General features: G+C 42.1%; 1 protein-coding gene across 3 annotated transcripts in view; it reads left to right on the plus strand.

Moving 5' to 3' along the window:
- TDP1 (tyrosyl-DNA phosphodiesterase 1) overlaps positions 1-19,470 on the plus strand; it is an 86,329-nt gene that overhangs the window by 7,278 nt on the left and 59,581 nt on the right. For 2 of the 3 annotated variants that reach the window (XM_078054095.1, XM_078054096.1), the window contains exons 3-10: positions 863-906; positions 2,040-2,095; positions 4,314-4,410; positions 8,324-8,358; positions 13,179-13,271; positions 16,635-16,892; positions 17,255-17,333; positions 19,172-19,351. In XM_078054095.1, the coding sequence (XP_077910221.1) occupies positions 863-906; positions 2,040-2,095; positions 4,314-4,410; positions 8,324-8,358; positions 13,179-13,271; positions 16,635-16,892; positions 17,255-17,333; positions 19,172-19,351 (842 nt within the window). The remainder of the gene's footprint in view (positions 1-862; positions 907-2,039; positions 2,096-4,313; positions 4,411-8,323; positions 8,359-13,178; positions 13,272-16,634; positions 16,893-17,254; positions 17,334-19,171; positions 19,352-19,470) is intronic. The other variant, XM_078054097.1, reaches the window with a different exon arrangement.

Here is a 19,470-nt window from a genome sequence, read left to right on the forward strand (position 1 = left end):
TTGCAACTCCCTTCAAGATGACCTGGAATGCTAGAAATGTGAGCTTTGGGTTGTGGGTGCTTTGACCCTCCTTCACAGGAAGCAGGTGCTCTCAGGCTCCAGAAGACTATCTTGCTAGTCTTGGGTTAGGGAGGTCTCTTGGAGAGGGATTTGAAGGAGATAAAAAATTAAGATCTGGAAAGAACAATATGTTGGGGCGCCTGGGTGGCTCAGTTGGTTAAGCGTCTGCCTTTGGCTCGGGTCATGATCCTGGGGTCCTGCGTCGGGCTTCTTGCTCGGCAGGGAGTCTGCTTCTCCATCTCCCTCTATTGCTCCCTCTGCTTGTGTGCTCTCTGTTAAACCTTTAATTAAAAAAAAAAAAAAATATGTCTTTATTGTCCTTACTGGAAGTTTTTAAAATTGACCAGTCATCGGGGCGCCTTGGTGGCTCAGTCGTTAAGCGTCTGCCTTCGGCTCAGGTCATGATCCCGGGGTCCTGGGATCGAGCCCCGCATCGGGCTCCCTGCTCTGCGGGGAAGCCTGCTTCTCCGTCTCCCACTCCCCCTGCTTGTGTTCCCTCTCTCGCTATGTCTCTCTCTGTCAAATAAATAAAATCTTTAAAAAAATAAATAAATAAAATTGACCAGTCATCAAATTCTGAAATTGAGGTTTTAGTTTTACATTGTATTTTGTTAAAACGTAATAAATATTAAATAGCTCAAATTTTCTCTTGAATTTTATGGAACATTAAAGTCTAGCTTTGTAGTCCCTTCAGTTTTCTCAGCCAAATTTTGATTGTCAATGACTAAGTCAATTGTGATTATTACCAGATGATTTTTATCAAAAAATGAATTAGATATAAATGGTTTTTTTGTCTTCTCAGATATTCTGTCTCCTCTATTTGGCACACTTGTGTCTTCAGCTCAGGTGAGTATATGGTGGTTTTTTTCTTTGGGGGAAAAGGGACAACCCCATAAGAAAATAGGCGTGAGGACCTATCTCAGTCCTGTACAGGGTCCCTAAGATGGCCCATACCAGGAGGCTGGCACCAGGAGCCACAGTTGTGGTATCCAGTCATTAGCATGGAATAAGGATGCCACGATCAGTGGAGCTTCTGGCTCTGGATTGGGTTACAAGGACTGGCCAGGAAGTCACGTTGGGAGTTCCAACCTGAGGGACTTCTTTTTGGGACCCAGTTAATCTCATGGGATTCTAGTACAATTCCTGGGAAGGTATGGGTAGGTAGGTGAAGGCCAAGTTGTTTGATTCGATTTAGAAAACGGTTTCCTACACCTACCAAAAAGAAGTGAATAAAAGTTATGTGTAGTTCTTTGTGTTTGGTTGCTCCTGCTTTATAGAGCTGGTTCCCTTGTGTTGATGAATCATGTTAATGCTTCAGGCTCTTGAGGAAATAGAAAACAGGTCACATCCACGAAGAAAGCAAAGCTGTCTGTGTGCTTTATGTCCAACTTGGCCTCCAGAATCCTAGTCTCCAGATGGAACATGGGGTGAATTTGTGTTCTTTTAGCTAGATTGGAGGGGGAGGGCCAGGGATTACCCAGGCATGGGGAGGAGCCCCCATGGGTAAGTTCAGTGCAGAACTTGTAGTCAAGATGTAATTGTTCTAAGCCTAGTGAATGTCCAGTCCCAGAGGCCTGTTCACAAAGCTAGCTCATAAGTTAGGCTGAAAGGAAATGTTCTTTTCTAAAGGTCTTTTTTATAATCACCTAGGGGAAAAGGGATAAATTTGTAAGTCCTTTTATTTAAATTAATCAGAGGGTTCTAGATATATGTAGTAAGACTTTAGAAATACAAATACTGCCAAAGCCTGTGGGATCCTTTCTTTAGAACCTGTTTTCTCATGCACTACTCCAGTGATTTAGATTCCTTGAATGGGGAATTCCCGTCAAGGCTTGAGTATTGTAGCACAATTGTCCAGGTTTATAAATATTTGGAGTTTGTCATTACTCTAGAGTTTCTTTCAATTCAATAACCAAACTGTTCTTACAGATTGCTTGCCTGAGTTACCTATAACTCCATCCTTTTCTTTCCCCATCTAGTTTAACTACTGCTTTGACGTGGACTGGCTCATAAAACAGTATCCACCAGAGTTCAGGTGAGTACCACAGGATAACTGATAACATCCTAACTGTAATGGGGATTTAAAATGCAAGATTAGTGTTTCTCAGGCAACTGCTGTTCATCTTTCTCGAGTATTTCTTTTGAAACTATTGAAATCCTACAAACTTAGTTATATAGGGAAAACAGCATTTGTTGATCTAGTCTAAGTAGTCACATGCATTCCTAATACGGGTTTTAGCATTTGCCTCTTTTGCTGTTTCCAGAAGTAGATAAGGACAAAGCAATCTAAAGACAACTTTGATGGTTAAGCGACTGCCTTCGGCTCAGGTCATGATCCTGGAGTCGTGGGATCGAGTCCCGCATCGGGCTCCCTGCTCAACGGGGAGTCTGCTTCTCCCACTGACCCTCCCGCCTCTCATGTACTCTCTCTCTCTCTCTCTCTCATTCTCGCTCTCTCAAATAAATAAATCTTTAAAAAAAAAAAAAAAAAATAGACAACTTTGATATCTTTTTTTAAGATTTTATTTACTTGACAGAGACATAGTGAGAGAGGGAACACAAGCAGGGGGAGTGGGAGAGGGAGAAGCAGGCCTCCCGCAGAGCAGGGAACCCGACATGGGGCTCAATCCCAGGACCCTGGGACCATGACCTGAGCCGAAGGCAGATGCTTAACAGACTGAGCCACTCAGGCGCCCCAAGACAACTTTGATGTTAATGTGAAGGAAAAGATCATTGCTACCTGCTTTCTGGATGTGTAAGCATGCCACACTTAGTACAGCAGTGCTGTTCAAAGAATTTTTTTTTTAAGGTTTTATTTGCGCACGAGCGCATAAGCGGGAGAGCAGCAGGTAGAGGGAGAGAAGAAGTAGACTCCCCACTGAGCAGGGAGCCTGATGCAGGACTCGATCCCAGGACCCCAGCATCACGACCTGAGCCAAAGGCAGACGCTTAACTGAGCTACCTAGGTGCCCATGTTCAAAGAATCTTTGCTTTGCAAATGATTCTTCCTGTGGTTTAGGAGCTAGTGAAGGGGGTCTTAGAGCTACCCTTATCCAGATTATGAAGGTGATGGATTTTTCAGCTTGTCTTCTACAGTTCCTCGGCCTGGTGTTAGGCAGTGTAGACCAGATAAAGATAGCATTATACAGTGCCCTGCCGCCTGTCCTGTTGTTAACATTCACCTAGCAAAACCCCTAACAGCAAGTAAGGTGAAGGAATATACCCACAGAATGATTGTCAAAGTCCTTGGTGCATTTAGGATCTCAGATTCTAGAAACTTTATTAATAGTAGGTAAAATGCTATTGAAATTTCCCAAGTGGCTTTGACACACAAAGGCTTGTATTTGACCTGTAACACATAGGATTAGTTTTCGCAATATGTAACAGAAAAGCAAAAATAACCGTGGCTTAAATGAGAGAAAATGATTTCTCCAACCTAAGAAGTCCAGATGGTAGATATTTGTGGTCTGGATTGGGGGCTACTATGGTTCTCAGGAACTTATTCACCCATTCTGTCTTTCTGTCCCACCATCTTGGTGCATATCTTCAGAGTCCCTTCATGATCCAGGATGGCACCTGGGGCTCCAGGTCTCTGGTCTGTGGTCCAGATGGCAGGAAGGGGAAAGGACAAAAGGGCCACATCCCAGCTATGCTTCCTCTGAGTGGTCTCCTGGAAGTCCTACACAACACCTGCTTGTATTTCATTGAGCAGGACTCAGCCACAAAATGCCTTGTTTCATTGAAATATAACAACCTGTTAGTCTGCATCATGCTGTGGGCCTGGGCTTGTTCACTCTTGGATCTTGGGGGACTGCCATACCTAGCACACAGTAGGAGTTTAGTGAATATGGGTCTAATGAGGAAATGCTCTTTGCTTGGTCTAAAGAAAGGGAAAGAAAAGAGCATTATACTAGATAACAATGAATGTTTATCTTGTAATCTGAACCTGAAAACACGAACACAGAGCTAACTATATGTTCTTTTGGATCAAAGAAGATAATTACTCAGGGACTTCCTCGAGTCACAACCTCTCTGGGTCACAACAGAGCTTTGGGATCAGGCCACATGACCCTGTTGTAAAGTTAACTGGCTAGTGGAGATAACTGAATAGTGCTGTGTGTTAGCTCTGTACTCCGTGACCACAGAGGCCAGAAACACTTGTCTGGTGGTAAGGAAACACCTAGCATTCTTTAACTAGTCAAGAGTCCAGCTTTATAAAAGATGTATTCTAAATACTTCTGATCTGTTTTCAGGAAGAAACCAATCCTGCTTGTGCATGGAGATAAACGAGAAGCTAAGGCTCACTTACATGCCCAGGCCAAGCCTTATGAAAACATTTCCCTTTGCCAGGTAGGCTGCTTATTGCTGTTTGAGATCCTGCTTAGTCTGAGAGTTGGAAAGAAATTTAGACGTTTAGTCTATCCACCCACCTAGAGCAAGAATCCTTTCTTTAGTATCACCAATGGATACTTGTCTAGCCTTGACTTAAATGCTTCCTGAGACAGCCCATCTGTGTGTGGGTAGCCCTTGTGGTTGGAAGGATTTTTCTTTATGTTGACCTGATGTCTCTGTATTTGTCAGGGTTCTCCAGAGAAACAGAACTGATAGGGTATGTATATGTGTGTAGAAAGACTTCTTTGAAAAGAATTGGCTCACATGATTGTGGGGACTGGCAAGTCCAAACTTTGTAGGATAGGCCTGCGGGCTGGAGACCCAGAAGAGAGTAGGTGCTGTAGCTCAGGTCCAAAGATAGTCTGAAGACTGAGTTCCCTCTTCCTTGAGGGAGTTGGTCTTTTTTTCTTTAGGCCTTCAACTGACTGGATGAGGTCCACAAACAAAGGGTAATCTGTTTTACTCCGTCTACTAATTTAAATGTCAACCTCATCTAAAAATAACCTTCATGGCAATATCTGACCAGGTATCTGGGTACTGTGACCTAGCCAAGTTGACACAAAAAATAAATCCTCACCATCTCCTTTTACCTTTCACGTTTGGGTCCTGATTTCCCTTCTCTGGAGCCACATAGAGTAAATCTCATCTCAGATGTGACTGATTCTTGTATGTGAAGTCCTCTATTGTACCTCCTTAGTTTTCTTTCAGGTTCGAGCATGGTTTCTTAAGTTGTACTTGTAACAAGAATCCCTATCTTCCCCCAACCTGCCAGTACTCCTCTGTTTGCATCTAGTTTGTCAGTGTCCTTCTCAAACCTAACCAGGTTTTCTGGATGCAATTCGGTGGCTGCTGCTTTCTGAGTGCAGCTTAAAACTTTTTATTTTGACAGCTTATCTGACTGGTAGTAGCTGCTGTTGACCCTTGACCCGTAGTCCTCTGATCTTTTTCACGTGAATTGCGGCCAAGGTCTATACTGGGGAGATGGACAAATTAAAAGCAAACCTGTTAGGAAACTGCCTGTGTGAATCGAGCTGCAAATGATCCACGCCTGATGGGGAGATGTTAAATGGTCTTGTAACAGGTGTATCTGCTTGGTTTGCTGGGACCAAAGCAGAGCAGAAAAGGCCAGAAAGTTGTTGCCCAGGTTTTTGTTATAGTCCTAGAATTCTGTCCTAATGCTCTTAGGTCCATACATGGAATACTTGGACTTCCATTATCATCACTGGTTGCTTTTGATTCCACCTTGAAGAGAATATTGTGTGTGGCATTTCGTGCAAGAAACTGGCACACTGGGGAGAGAAAAGCAAGGATTTCCTTCCTGTGGAAATGGTGGCTGTGAAGTGGCTGGTGTCGTACTGACCTTCTGTTTTAGCGGCTGGGCAGTCCATTTCCAAGCAGCCACAGTAAGATACTTCCATAGCCCCTTTCTCTCCTTGCCAGAGTGAGATGGCCTCCAGATTTCTGCTCTTGGAGTGCGTTGACAAGAGTGAACACAGAACCTAGATGATTTTTCTCCATTTTCTTGTGTTTTTTCCTCCCTGTCCATATAAGATGTAAGAATTCCAACTCATTTTGATATTCTTTCAACTATAAAACATTATCTGTGTATATGTGGTTATTTTTAAAGATTCAAAGGGAGAAACCTCAGTCAGATCAACCTTAAACTGGTCTTAAATTTTTCCTATGATTTAACCCACAGTACTTTATATAGTTGGAGTTTTAATCTTTTTTTTTTTTTTAAGATTTTATTTATTTAAGAGAGAGAATGAGATAGAGCGCGCATGAGAGGGGGGAGGGTCAGAGGGAGAAGCAGACTCCCCGCTGAGCGAGGAGCCCGATGCGGGACTCGATCCCAGGACTCCAGGATCATGACCTGAGCTGAAGGCAGCCACTTAACCAACTGAGCCACCCAGGCGCCCTATATAGTTGGAGTTTTAAAACAGTCACTCTTATCCAACATATTTGTGGCTCACCTCCTACACCTAGGTAAGCCTCTGCTTGGCGGTTGCCTAAAATCCCATGGTTTGCTTTTGCTTCCAAAAGAGGAGGTTTAACTGCAGTAGGATAATGCTCATAAGACTAATTGTGGGTGGAAGATAGCACAGGAATCCTAAAAACCAGTCATTAAATCAGTGGAAATAGTCTTTTTCAGATACTAGCTCCTTGTACTGAAAAGTAGGGCGAGTGTGTGGCATGTGTGGTGGTGTGCTCCAGGCCCGCCACTAGAGGGCGTGGTCGTCTTTCCCGCGAGTGAGGAGATTTTCAGATGGTCCCATTTCTAGTCTGAAGTATAGATTTGTGGCCCCATCCTGACCTGTTGAAATATTGTTACATCTTGTCTGTAAAATAAATTCTTGGGTTTTTTTGGGGGGGGCAGCATAGTGTTACTTGATGAAGCTGAGGCATACTAGTCAAAGAAGCAGCAGATGCTCCCATTTTGCACATGTGGGACCTGAGGCCAGAGATTGAGGCCTTGTGGTGGTCAAGGTTCAAACTGCTTGGGTTCTGCAGTTGTCTGCCCACTATGTCCTTCTGGGCCCATCACTTCTGTAAGCCTAATTTGTTTATTTTTAAGATGGGTTGCTAATAGTCTTTTTCACTGGGTTTTTGTGCCAAGGATTTGGTGCATTTGCCCAAAAAGCATCCATTAACTATTACCTATTCAAGTTAATATCCTTGTGCTTAGACTTGCCCAAGAGCAAACAGCTTATAGCAAAACTAAACTCGGAAGCCAAGTCTCTTGACCATTGCATTTTTTGAGCTAAGTATCAGTTTACAGAGAGGCAGTTTTCATTCTAATTGTGTAATTTTAAAGACCTACTATTCCCTGATCTCTCTTCATTTGTGTGGCCAGAACATACAAATGAATCTGGTCTGTGAGTGTCCCCAAACACTGAGCTTAAGAATGTAGTGAGCGGGGCCACCTGTCTGAGCATCCCCAAGATGGGCTGTGTCATACTCCCCTGTGTTCCAATTGCCTCTTTTTGCCTCCAGCATACAGGTCCATCCCTCTGCCCTGTTGGGGCGGGGAGCTTGATTATAGTAGCACTTGGTTCCATTTGTAGAGTGCTTACCCCATGCAGGCCCTATTTTCTAGACAGTTCATGTAATTGTCTCCTTTGCTCCTAAAACTCTGAGTCCCCTAACAGCACCCTCATTGTAAAGAGGAGAAAGACGAGGCATAGAGACTTAAGTATTTTTCAAAGTGGCCCAGAGTTGTAAGGATGGGATTTGTGTCCCTACACCCGCATTCCTCACTGTTGAGCTGGTTTGACATTTCTGTTTAACTCTTTCATAGCCTACATCTTCAGGCATATTCTGCTTAACCAAGGTCTTGCTATACTGGATGTTAGATAAAAATGTTTTAATTCTCCACCCACTCCTGTTTGTTTGTAAAGGTATCATTTTGTAATAGGAAATAGATTGAATACATTCTCTCTTTTCAGCACTTGCTGGGTTGTCAATATAAGAGAACTTCTGTTTTAACATCAATGTATGCTGCTACCACATTTTTTTTAATATATGGTCTAGAAACTTTCTGATGTTAATTTCTGTATAAGCCAAATATCTTAAAATTTTGCATAGGGTCTCATTTGGTTTTTTTGGCAACTAAAATCTGGCTTCTTGCTTCTGATTACTGTAATTAAAAATGGAGTATGTATCAAATCATTCTGGCTAACAGAAAAAAGTCTTAATGAGCCTCACTGGGTAGGATTATATAAGTTGTAGTGTCAGTCCAGGGCTTGTCCACTAGAGGGCAGTAAAAACAATTCAAAACAAAGTTGACCTGAACCTTTTCTAACTTAATTTCCAATAGATAGGGATATTCGGTTTGTTAAAAATAAGTGACTCAACTTCTTTTTCATCCTAGGCAAAGTTGGATATTGCATTTGGAACACACCACACGTAAGCAAATTTTTATGAGATGGGGGAGGGTATGATTTTTAGTAGAGCCAAGGAGGCGACTCCAAAAGTGCTTTTGAAGGAACTCGCAGGTGACAGTTTTGCCAGGGAAAAGAATCTGTCGGTAAAAAGTAGAGGCAGTGGAACTGTTTACTAATGGCCTTAAGACAAAGTCCTGGGATTCTGGCTATCAACATGAAAATCTGAATCTGTGATGTGGTTTCTGCTTTCTTTCTGTTCAGGACATTTCTTATAGCCAGCTTGGGGGGAATATTTGGTGGTTGTGTGGTCCATGGTTATGGATGACTGTACGTGTCAGTCATGAGTCTGTGGATTCTACTACCTTAAAAAAAAAAAAAGTCTGGTGATCTCTTAAGATGCTGAGTTGCATTAAATAGAATATTGTTAGGTCAGCCTCATGCTGTGATAGAAAGAAAAGCTATTTTACAAAGTTGTTAACTTGAGAGGCTGCTGCCTATCCCTGCTCAAGACTTCTGAGAAGTTCCTTTCAGAATAATTTTGAGATGTTGTAAACCAGACAGGAAAAACTATTACTTCCTACCTGACACGTACCTAATGATCAGTTTGACTCCTGTTCTGCTGCCATGAGTTTTACAGCTGTTTGAGCCTTTTTACATAATTGTTCTATAAATGAGAAAAAGAATAAGATATGGTTGTCCCTCTTTCAATATTTTTATAAATCACATTTCTCTAGAAAGGATTTGTCAGAAGAATGTGACAAAGCCTCATCTTTGAGACCAGTGGTGGAAATGGGTTGGTATTGCAGGCAGATTCCTTCAGGTGTCCATCTCTAGGGCAACAAGGGATCTCATAGGAGGAATGTTAGTCCTGAGTCTTGCTGTGGCCATTGTTTTCTTGATGTTATGGTGACTTGAAATAAGGAAATGTGTTCATCTTTCTTTAGCAAAATACAGTTTGAAGCATACAGCCTGTTTTAAAAAGGAACCAGAGCAGGAAGAGTTGAGCCATTTCATAAAAGGATGCCTTTCAACCCTACATTATAGGGTCTTAGATCCCCTTGAGTAAATGTTGCAGTGTTTACCAGCCATCCCTAATTAGTAGCCTCTAACAGGATAGGGTTTGAGGATTGTTGTAAACTTTAAGCATTTAGCTCAGGTATAAACTCTTTATGTAGCACTGAGGTCACAGGATGCTAACTTCAGCAAAGGATACAAAATAGCCTTGAATAGACTGAATAGGTATCTTAGACTCCCCTCCCTGCATCACAGGAGAGCCTGGTGGTGGATGGCAGTAGTCAACCTGTCCTAGGTAGACATTCTGCCAGCAGTGGATAGCACTGAATGGATCCTAGCCCACTGCCCTTAGCTGGACCCCTAGCACAAATACCTTACTGATTCTAAAATACTGCCCCCCATTTGGGCCCTGGACATGATTTGCTAGATCCTTAGTGCCAGCTTCCTGCACTAGCCACACATTCTGAGCCAGCAGTCCACATTGGGTGTAATCATGCTGCAGTTACGTGCTGGCACATAGGAGAGCCTGTGTCTTCCATCTTCATTTCAGTTACACTGTAAGTCTTGTGAGGGACTGAGTGTGTTGGGCCTGGCCAGGATCTAGCACAGTGACATTTGATTGATCCTAGAGGGGCTGTCCTTTTTTTTTATGCTATTTAACAAATTATTTGGTCCTTCCTTTTCATTATATAGAGGTCCTGAGTAGATAAGCAGTTACCTTCTAGCTATTGTTGAAGACAGGACTAGAACTCATTTAAGTTTTTATTCTCGTTTGTTTACAGCTAAAACAGCTAGTTTCCTTTGGTCTACTCTTCCACCTCACCCCTGTTACACACACACACACTTAGCGGGTTGAACCCAGCAGAGTTACTCACTTGGAGTTGTAAATGCCTAGGGAAGCAGTTACAACAGAGTCCTTCCCAGCCACATAGTCTGTGTAGTTTACATATTGTTAAAATGCCAGTATCTTGTAGGAGATTAAACTCATGTCTTGAAGTTACTCAGTTGCTTGTTTAAAAAATTTTTTTAAAGAATTCATTAAATATTGAGACACAGTTCTAGTGTTTTGAGACTTAATAGTTCTTCTAGCTCTTAGTGTTTGGGTGAGAGAGGCGAAATTATAGGAGTTAGAAAAAGGAGGAAACCTTCCAGCTCCTGGTGCTGGGGTGTCACGTGCCTCCCCAACTTGAGAGTGTAGCTACTGCAGTAAATAGGGAGTAGTCTTTGACATTCACTTTAGCAAGCATGTATTGACCATGTACTGTGCACAGAGCATCCGAAGACCACCAAGATGTAGCCCCCATCATCATCATCATCCCTGTTAGGTACAATAAACGTGCTTTATCCATGTCTCTGTAGGATGCCATGCAGTCCCAGGGCCTGTCACCCAGTGCTTTCGGATTCTGAAGCTTTTCAGTGTCCCCCAGAGCTGGGAGCAAAAGTACTTCTGGCCCTGAGAATCAATAGCGGGGAAGGAAGGAAGCCAAAGCTGCCAAATGGGAATGTCTAACTGGGAGCCAGTGGCAGACTGTAGGGTGGTCAAGGCACCCCTTTCTGCTTGCTTCTGTAGCCGGCCGCCCAGCACACATGACTTAGTCCTTCATCTCCCCTAGACCACATTGTCTGCCCGTCCACCCACTCACACACCAATTGTGTGAAGTGTCCTTGGCCCCGTTCTTCCCTGTGGAAACTGTGCAGTGAGAGAAAGATCCCAGCCCATGTGGTCCAGACAAGTTCTTCTGGCTCATTCGGGAACCTTGATCATTCCCATTGCCTACCCAGCCGTAGATTCTGCAGTTGTAGAAGGCGACTGTTAACACCTCCTGGATTGCTGTGGGGATTTGGTGTGTTGCTGTTCTGGAGAGCTGCTAGCATGCCTGGCACGTAGGTGCTCCGCAGACCTTTGTGTTCTCCCCCCTTTACACGAGTAGCTCCAGATTGGGAAATAATCTCTTTTGCTGCCCCCACAACTTAACAGGTGATAGGGAGGGCAGCGTTTCTTCAAGGGAGACCTCCTTTCTTATCCTTTATCCATTTTTAATTGTGATTTTTATTAGCTCATGCCATTTTGTCCGAGATGATGGCTCTCCTTAGAATAGTTCCCAATTCCGTTGGGTAGGATTCACTGACAGCAGTACATGATTTTCCTGATAATTGATGCCTTGATTAATGGAAATATTTGTGAAACTTACATCTTGAATTCATAACTGGCCTTATTCTTAATTACAGTCAGCTGCTAATTTGGCAACTGTGTGTGTAAATCTGCCCAGATTTCAGGGAGCACGTTTCATAAATGGAGAAAAGATGGGTTCAGCAGCTGTCACTTCTCCAGCTTTGCATTAACTTACTGTTTGCCAGCTTTGGTTAACTTCTCATTTTGGCAAGAGCTAAATATCTCATTCTCTATTCTTTGCATTATCTTTTTATGTTAACCTCATCCTGTCCAAATACTGTTCACGGTATTGTTGGTTTGGAGAGAACCAGTGGTTCATTTTGCCCCCTATGCGTGAACTGACATCAGTAGGTATTAAGTAGCATTTTGGCCCCAATGGAAATAAGGCAGAGTGACTGTCTTGAGGAGTGAATTTCTAGTTACAGGGAGAGAACTTAGATTCCTGAAATAATTAGGAAACAATTGGGAGGCCAAAAGCCCTCCAGCAGTAGATGAAAAAATGAAGCAAGACACTGAAGGAGTCCTGGAAATGCACACGTGTGAGAGTTTGTTTCATGAACGCATGTTACATTTCCTTCTCGCAACCCTATGCAGCAGGGAAGGGGTTTACCCTTCGTTTTGTAAATGAGAAACTGAGGGACAGAGTGACTTCCTTAGGGTCCTATGGCCTCCAGCTGATGATTGGAACAGGTCTTCCAGCTTCAAGTAGAAAGCTCTTGTTTGTATCCTATTCCTTCTCTCGCTAGAATTAAAATATGAGAACTCTGTCTGATGACTGGAGGCCTGGGGAAGGAAGGCCCGTGGCAAAGGGAGGATTCAACTGGGTCTGATTTGAGTAAATGAAGAAAAGGAAAGATTTATTTCAAGGCCAGAAATGCATTGGTGATGAGTATGGCATTTGTGGAGTATGAGAAAAGATCAGTCTTAGGATAGTGAAGCATTTTCAAACTTTTCTAAGCCACAGCTCACATTAAAAAATACAGCGTACATTTTAGTCTGTTACACGTGTCCATACTCATGTGCTAAAACCAGTTATTTAAGTATCTACAATATATTTTTCAGTTTCTAACTTCATTGCAATTTTTTTAAGAAATATTTATTTTAGAGAGCGTAAGCAGGAGGGGCAGAAGGAGAGAGAATCTTAAGCAGACTCTCTGTTGAGCACAGAGCCCAGCGTGGGGCTCGATCCTAACGACCCTGAGATCATGACCTAAGCCAAAATCGAGTCAGATGTTTAACTGACTAAGCCACCCAGGCACCCCTTTATTGCAACTTCTTAAAAAAATGCTAGCCATGATGTAGCAGAAGGTTGTGACCATACTTTGAAAAACACTGGACAAGAAGCTTTCCATCGTCCCGAATAGTAGCAGATAATAGATAAGGGTAAGGGCTCAGAGTGTCAGGCTTGGCCATGTGGGCAGGATGAGGCAAAAATTCATTTACTGATACTCAGAGCATTTTGGAAGGTGGTTTTCTACCTATCTCTTAAATAGACTTTGATTTTAATAATGTGTAGAAGAAATGAAGATTATAAATGTTAAGTTTGAGTATTAGAAGGGTCAAAGAAATCCTTTAGCTGTGATATTTGCACTAGAAAAATAGTACATATTTTAAAAGTAGTGTTAATGCTTTTGGTCTTGTCTCTGTTCTTAAAGGAAAATGATGTTACTGCTGTACGAAGAAGGCCTCCGGCTTGTCATCCACACCTCCAACCTCATCCATGCTGACTGGCACCAGAAGACTCAGGGGTTTGTAGGCTTCTAGTTACTTCACAGCAGTGGCTGTGGGTGGCATTCCCTTTTTCTTATATTGTTTAAAAAAAAAAAGAACACCCTCACATGTGGCATAGAAAAGAGACCTACACGGAAATAGTATTTTACTACTGCCCTGCCCCAGGTCGACTCTCTTGAAGTAACTAGTGCTAACAGTTTAGTACATACACATCCATGGCTATTACATGTGTAAACAGAAATACTTTTTTTTTCCCTAGCTCTTACAAAAATGGGATTATACACACTGCAGCCAGGCACAGGGAACAGCATATGCAGAGGATCTGAGGCAGGAAAGAGGGTATAAAATGTAAGGTCTGAACCCATTTTTTGGTGAGACCCATCAGTAACTTGCCCCGGAACCCACTATACTCTTGCTTGCCATTTCCCAAATGGTAGTGAAGGGAAACTTAGTGGTTAATCATATGCTAAAACTTCCTGTCATCCTCAGTTTATTTTTCCATGAAAGAAATCTGGTGTCTAAGCCTTTAATATGGTCATATGGTCATGAATCACCAAGAGAAAAATTGAATTTGAAATTTTTTCGTGCTTTTTTTGTTATTACTAATCCTTTGTCCTTGGTATACTTATGCTAGATCTAGTCTTTGAATCCTTTTTAGAAGAGGGGTTGGTTTTTTTGTTTTGTTTTGGGGATTTGCTCAAATCAAGTTTTAAGCATTGTTCTCCCACTTGGTAAGCTCTTCCTTCTGGTTGGCTTTCATTTCCATTTTTTTAAGCCATTTTGTACATCTCTGCATTCTCCAGGGTTAGAAGAAACTCAAGCATTCATCTAGCACCTTTCATAGTTGCCATATTCTCCACTCTCCTCCTCCCCAGCCTTATGCTCCCTGTCACTGCCCAGGCTGGGTAGAACTCTTAATTTCAGGACATGCTAGCTCTGGCAGAGCCCAAGGCACATCTTAGGTTGAACTGAAGTGCAGGACCTTCTAGACTCCGTCCTGTGGGCTTGGTTCGACTCCACTGCTGTGTAGAACAAGAGTACCCTCTCTCCTTTCAGACAGTCCTTCTAGTTTGGAAAGCAGGCTTTTCCCTGAGCCCAACATCTCTAGCTTTCTCTTCACTCCCCTAGCAAGTGGCTTAGAGCCCCACCCCCAGTGCTGATAGTTTTTCTGTAAACATGTTCCAGTTTTCAAGTGTCCCACTTAAAATCTTCTCAAAATGCAGTTAATTCCAGCTGGTTCAAGGTGGAGGGGATCACCACTGTCTAAAAGCCTCAGCCACAGGAGGACTCTTGATCAACTGAATTTAGAATTAACTACACCTTTGCTACTCCTACAGCTGCTTAGCTGCTGGGTTGGGTTTTGAAACTCATGAGTCATAATGGAGTTTTATCAAGTTGGCAATGAGTCTTATGTGGCTCAAAGAAAGAATCCCACCCATGGCCCCCAGCTCTTTTTGGAGTCAGAAGCTTGAGCCATGCTTCTTTAGGTCTTTCCAAGATGGCTGCTGTGGGGGAAGGGATTAAGGATAATGATTCAGGTGTTCAGGTTTTTTTCCATTATGGAAAAACTTTTTTTCTTTTTTAATTCTTTAAATTGACTAGTTTCTAGCTTCACGTGGTTTCAAACTTAAAGTATCAAGGGTATGAAATCTCCAGTTTCTCTGCCAGCCACCTTCAAGTAGGATACTATTATCCCACAGTGAGTCTAGCTTCTAATCTCAAATTTGCATTTTTGTGTTGTGGGTTATAATTTTTTAAATGTTTAAAAGTAGTCCTTTTGTGTAATTCTCATGATTGGTCTGCTAATTATGCTCTGGTCCTCTTCTGCTATACAAGTGTTTCAGCCATCCTTTTCAGCTGCTGCTTGGTCTGCCTTTTAATTTCTCACTTTTAAAATTATTTGGCCCACGATAATTTCACATTTTACTTTGTCAAGTGCTAAAAACACCTCACATCTCCGTATCCTGGTTTAGAAAGTCGTCATCTGTCCTGTTCCTCATCCAGACATGGTTGTGAGTGAGCCTCTAATCTAGGAGGAGCCCAGCAGCCTGTGGGCTCTGAATTGCTATTTGTGAGGGAGAGACTGACACATCCGTCCAGCCCAGTGTGCTCATTTTACACGTAGAGAGGCAGGCGCTCACAGAGGTGGTTGGGCTGGTGCCAAATGACACAGCCAGTTAGAAGCAAATCTGGCCCCAGAACCTGGGCTGTAGTCCTTGTCGCACATGTTACCCCTTGTACAAGGGGTCTCCTCAAGGTGGGAAGGAAAGGTATGACATGCCACCCTGCTAGAAACGTATGCGTTTCAGAAGATGTACGTGCAGGACCCTTATGATTCTGGATGCTTCCTGCCCTGGTGGCCTGCATCTCACCAGTCTCCTTTGAGGGTTGCCAGGTGAAAGGAATTGGGCAGTTTCTCTTTGGGCTTAATGGGTAGAACTGCAGTGGGATAGCCATAGAAGCGGAAAGGTAGTAACAGCAAATATATCCTTAGTGCTTGTTTAAGCCTGGACGTTGTTCATCACAGGCACACATGACCTGTGATGCAGGACTACTAACCCGGTTTTGCAGTTGAAACTGAGCACGAGGTTTGAAGCCATACTTGTTTGTGATCTGTCATGGAGCGCATCATAGAAGGATTGGGTTTAGATATGCTTTTCCCACTTGTGGGTGTATAGAAGTTTGGGTGAACGGAATTGTCCTCCTTTGAGGAGAATTGGCGAAATGAAAGATGTCTTTAATATGTTGTTTACTAAGTTATTTGAAAGTCTGAGGTTAGTATAAATGTAATAGCATTAAATGTGGTATCTACTCATTGCAGATGCCAGAAAAGTACAGGATATGCAAATATCTCAAACGGCTATAGCCTATATATCATGAAAATGGGTTTATTTATTGTAAATAGATTTGTATATACATTTTTCTTAGTGTAGGTAACTTTTTCCCATTTGGCTGAAGAGCTACATGGGTGTAGCTTGCTGGGGTTACTACAGGTGGTATGGATTTGCTGTGACAATTAGTGCAGCTATTAACCATTGTCACAGGGTCTTAGCAGTATGGAGGTAGGGGGCGGGGGTAAAGAATAAGGAAGGTGTGGTCAAAGAGGGAGCAAAGAGCATTGAGTTGAGAGGTGGGCAAAGGCCCGATTTTACTGGGTCCTAAATTCATGGTGAGGTATTGAAAAATCATTCTGAATATCATGGAAGCCGTTGGAGTGGTGTGATGGGATTTATGCTTCATGTTCCCTAAGGATCCTGTACTTACCATGTGGACACAGGAAGTGTGATTCACCTCTTCCTTAGGGTGAGTGTGTAGTCAACACAGGTATCATTGTAATCAGTTCTTTTCCTGACTGTTCAGTTATTTTTTTTCTGTTCCAGAATATGGTTGAGCCCCTTATACCCACGAATTATCCATGGAACCCACACATCTGGAGAATCAACAACACATTTTAAAGCTGATCTCATCAGCTACTTGATGGCTTATGATGCTCCTTCACTCAAGGAGTGGATAGATATCATCCATAAGCATGATCTGTCTGAAACCAAGTATGTGGTGTTTAGCAATTCGGGATTCTTAAAGTGGGTGAATACCTTGAGAGCCACAGAGTATCTGCAGTGCAGGGGCTTTGGAAAGAGGTAGAATATTTGGCTGTCCTTCATAACATGAGAGCAGATTCTCTCACTATCTGCATCTCCTAGGTCTGAGGTGCTAAAGTGGAGGCCAGTAATTGTCTTGCTCACCATAAGCCTCCCTCTGGAGTACTCCTAAAGTGACTGATTTCATTGCCGGCACCTTATACCTCGTGAATGTTCCACCATGAGTTGATGTGCTTGAAAATTAGTTTGAGTAACGATTACTGTTCTGAGGAGTCACCTCAAAAAATAGGTGGTCTCTTAGAACATCTTATGATAACATTAGTTTTTGTGTGTATTTTGTGATTTGGGGGTCCACAAATTACATCACTCTGTTCTATAACTTGTATTTTATATCCTTTTAGTGTTTATCTTATTGGATCAACCCCAGGGCGCTTTCAAGGAAGTCAGAAAGATAATTGGGGACATTTTAGGCTTAGAAAGGTAACAGAATTTTTACTCTTTTTTAAATTAATATATATTGTTCATTTATAATTGTATATTTTGATGGCAGCTTCATTATAACTAGCACAATTCTGGGTGAACAGGCTCTTGATAAATTGTCTGATTATAGTTTTCAGTAATTTTTAATGTTTTGTCTTTTAGAGGTGTAGACTGCTCTAAATGGCAAAAGTATAAGGACTTTTTTAGTTACAGATTACTCATTCATGCAGCTATTGTAGCTTTTGATTTCAGGATCTGAAGGGTTTTTAACATACAAATTCAACAAAGAACAGAAAAGTACAATTGAGTAAATAGTACCATAATGTATTTTGTTTACTAAACCAGGGCCTTTAAGAGTTATTACAAAAGAGGCCTTTGTTGGTGGTATGAAAATGACAAGGAAAAGTCTCTAACAAATTAAAACAGCAAACAAGTTAAAGATGACGATTTTCTTCATCTGTTTAGGAGATACATTAATGACACTAATAAATTCCCTACGTGGCTCTTGTAAAAGCTTTACCTTTTTCTGTGAAGTATTTGTCATGTAAGAATTAACCCTTGGTTAATGAAACGTTATCTTAATTTGCTTTTTTGAAATGAGACCACAGCTGAAAACATAGGATCTGGAAGCCAACATCCTCATTTCTTGGCCTAGAGAAGGCATTAGAGCACACTGGCTGAGTGGATAGCTTGGAGGTAGATTCCCAGACCTGGGTTCAAATCCTCCCCTGTTAACAAGTCATATGACCTGCCTCTCCTCTATAAAATGGCATAACAACAGTACTTCACTCAGAAAATTGCATAAGGATTAGACGAACTTAGAGAAGGCAAGGCACATGTTGAGCCTTCAGTGTGCTGGTTGGTGGCTCTCAGTTTGTGACCTGATGGTTGAGACAGGCTAGATGCTAGCACATGGTGTGTAGAATCAGTCTTCCTGGAGGATAAAGAGCATCTTGGTTTCCAGGCCACCTCTCACAAGCTCCTGTTGCAGCACAGCTGCCTTCCAGGGAAGACGCAAATGGTCAGACTTGTGTTTCACTGACCTATAAATGGAAACCCAGGGACATGTCCAGGGCCAGGTAGCCGATCAGGGGCTGAGCACCAGAACAGAAACTGGGTCTTGTAGCTGTCAGTTCAGTCCTATTTCTTACACCATGCTGCAGGAGGGCAGAAACTGAGAACTAGGCTTTTATAATACTAAAGCTGTGTTAAGAAAAATAATACATGTGAAATTAAACAATGCGCTCCATTGGGACAGGAACTGCGGCTTATTTTTCTTCAGCCTCTTGGTAGTAAACACACAGTACATGTTTAAGTAGATAAAATTTCCAAATATTTTTGAGTTGTTTCTGCAGCTTTGTGTTAAGTATCAAAGCGGGAAATGCAGATCAGGCTCCCTGTAGTGCTTAGGGTGCTCTGTATATATACATAAATACACTCTTTTATTTATTTATTTATTTTTTAGAGCATCACTACGTGGAGCCCAAGTGTTAAATCTCTTTCAAATGATGGAAGTCAAAATATACAATAGTTTGTATTTTTTTAGGTATTATTTCAAGGCAAAATCTCATTTTGTATGGCAGGTCAGTGGTTTATCTGACATTCCTACTAAAAGGGATCTTTTAAGAAAGTTGGTTTTGCTTTAATACAAATCAAAGAATTTTAGAAGAGTACTTCTGTCCACCTACTCCATTAAAATATTTTTAGTATTTAAAGAATATTTTCCAAAGAAAAAAGTGTGAAATTGATATGTAATATTTTCAGCATTTTTCTGTTGATTAGGGGTTCCAAGGACAGAAAATCATATTCTGAATTGTTAAAAATTTTTCTGTTCACAGCTTCTGAAAGAGCATGCCTGTCCTAAAGGAGAGTCTTGGCCAATAGTAGGTCAGTTTTCAAGCATTGGGTCTATGGGAGCTGATGACTCGAAATGGTTGTGTTCTGAGTTTAAAGAAAGCTTGGTGACGCTGGGGAAGGAAAGCCGGACCCCAGGGAGAAGTTCCGTTCCTCTTCATCTGGTGAGTGCCTGTCCTACCTCACTTGATCGTGTTTATTCTCTAGTCCCAGAGAAGCATGAGAATCCATCCTCCCCCCATAGAGGTTTTAGTCATTGATTCTTGCATGGAAACAACAGTAC

This window comes from Halichoerus grypus, chromosome 8, assembly GCF_964656455.1.
Source record: "Halichoerus grypus chromosome 8, mHalGry1.hap1.1, whole genome shotgun sequence".
Taxonomy (NCBI): Eukaryota; Metazoa; Chordata; class Mammalia; order Carnivora; family Phocidae; genus Halichoerus; species Halichoerus grypus.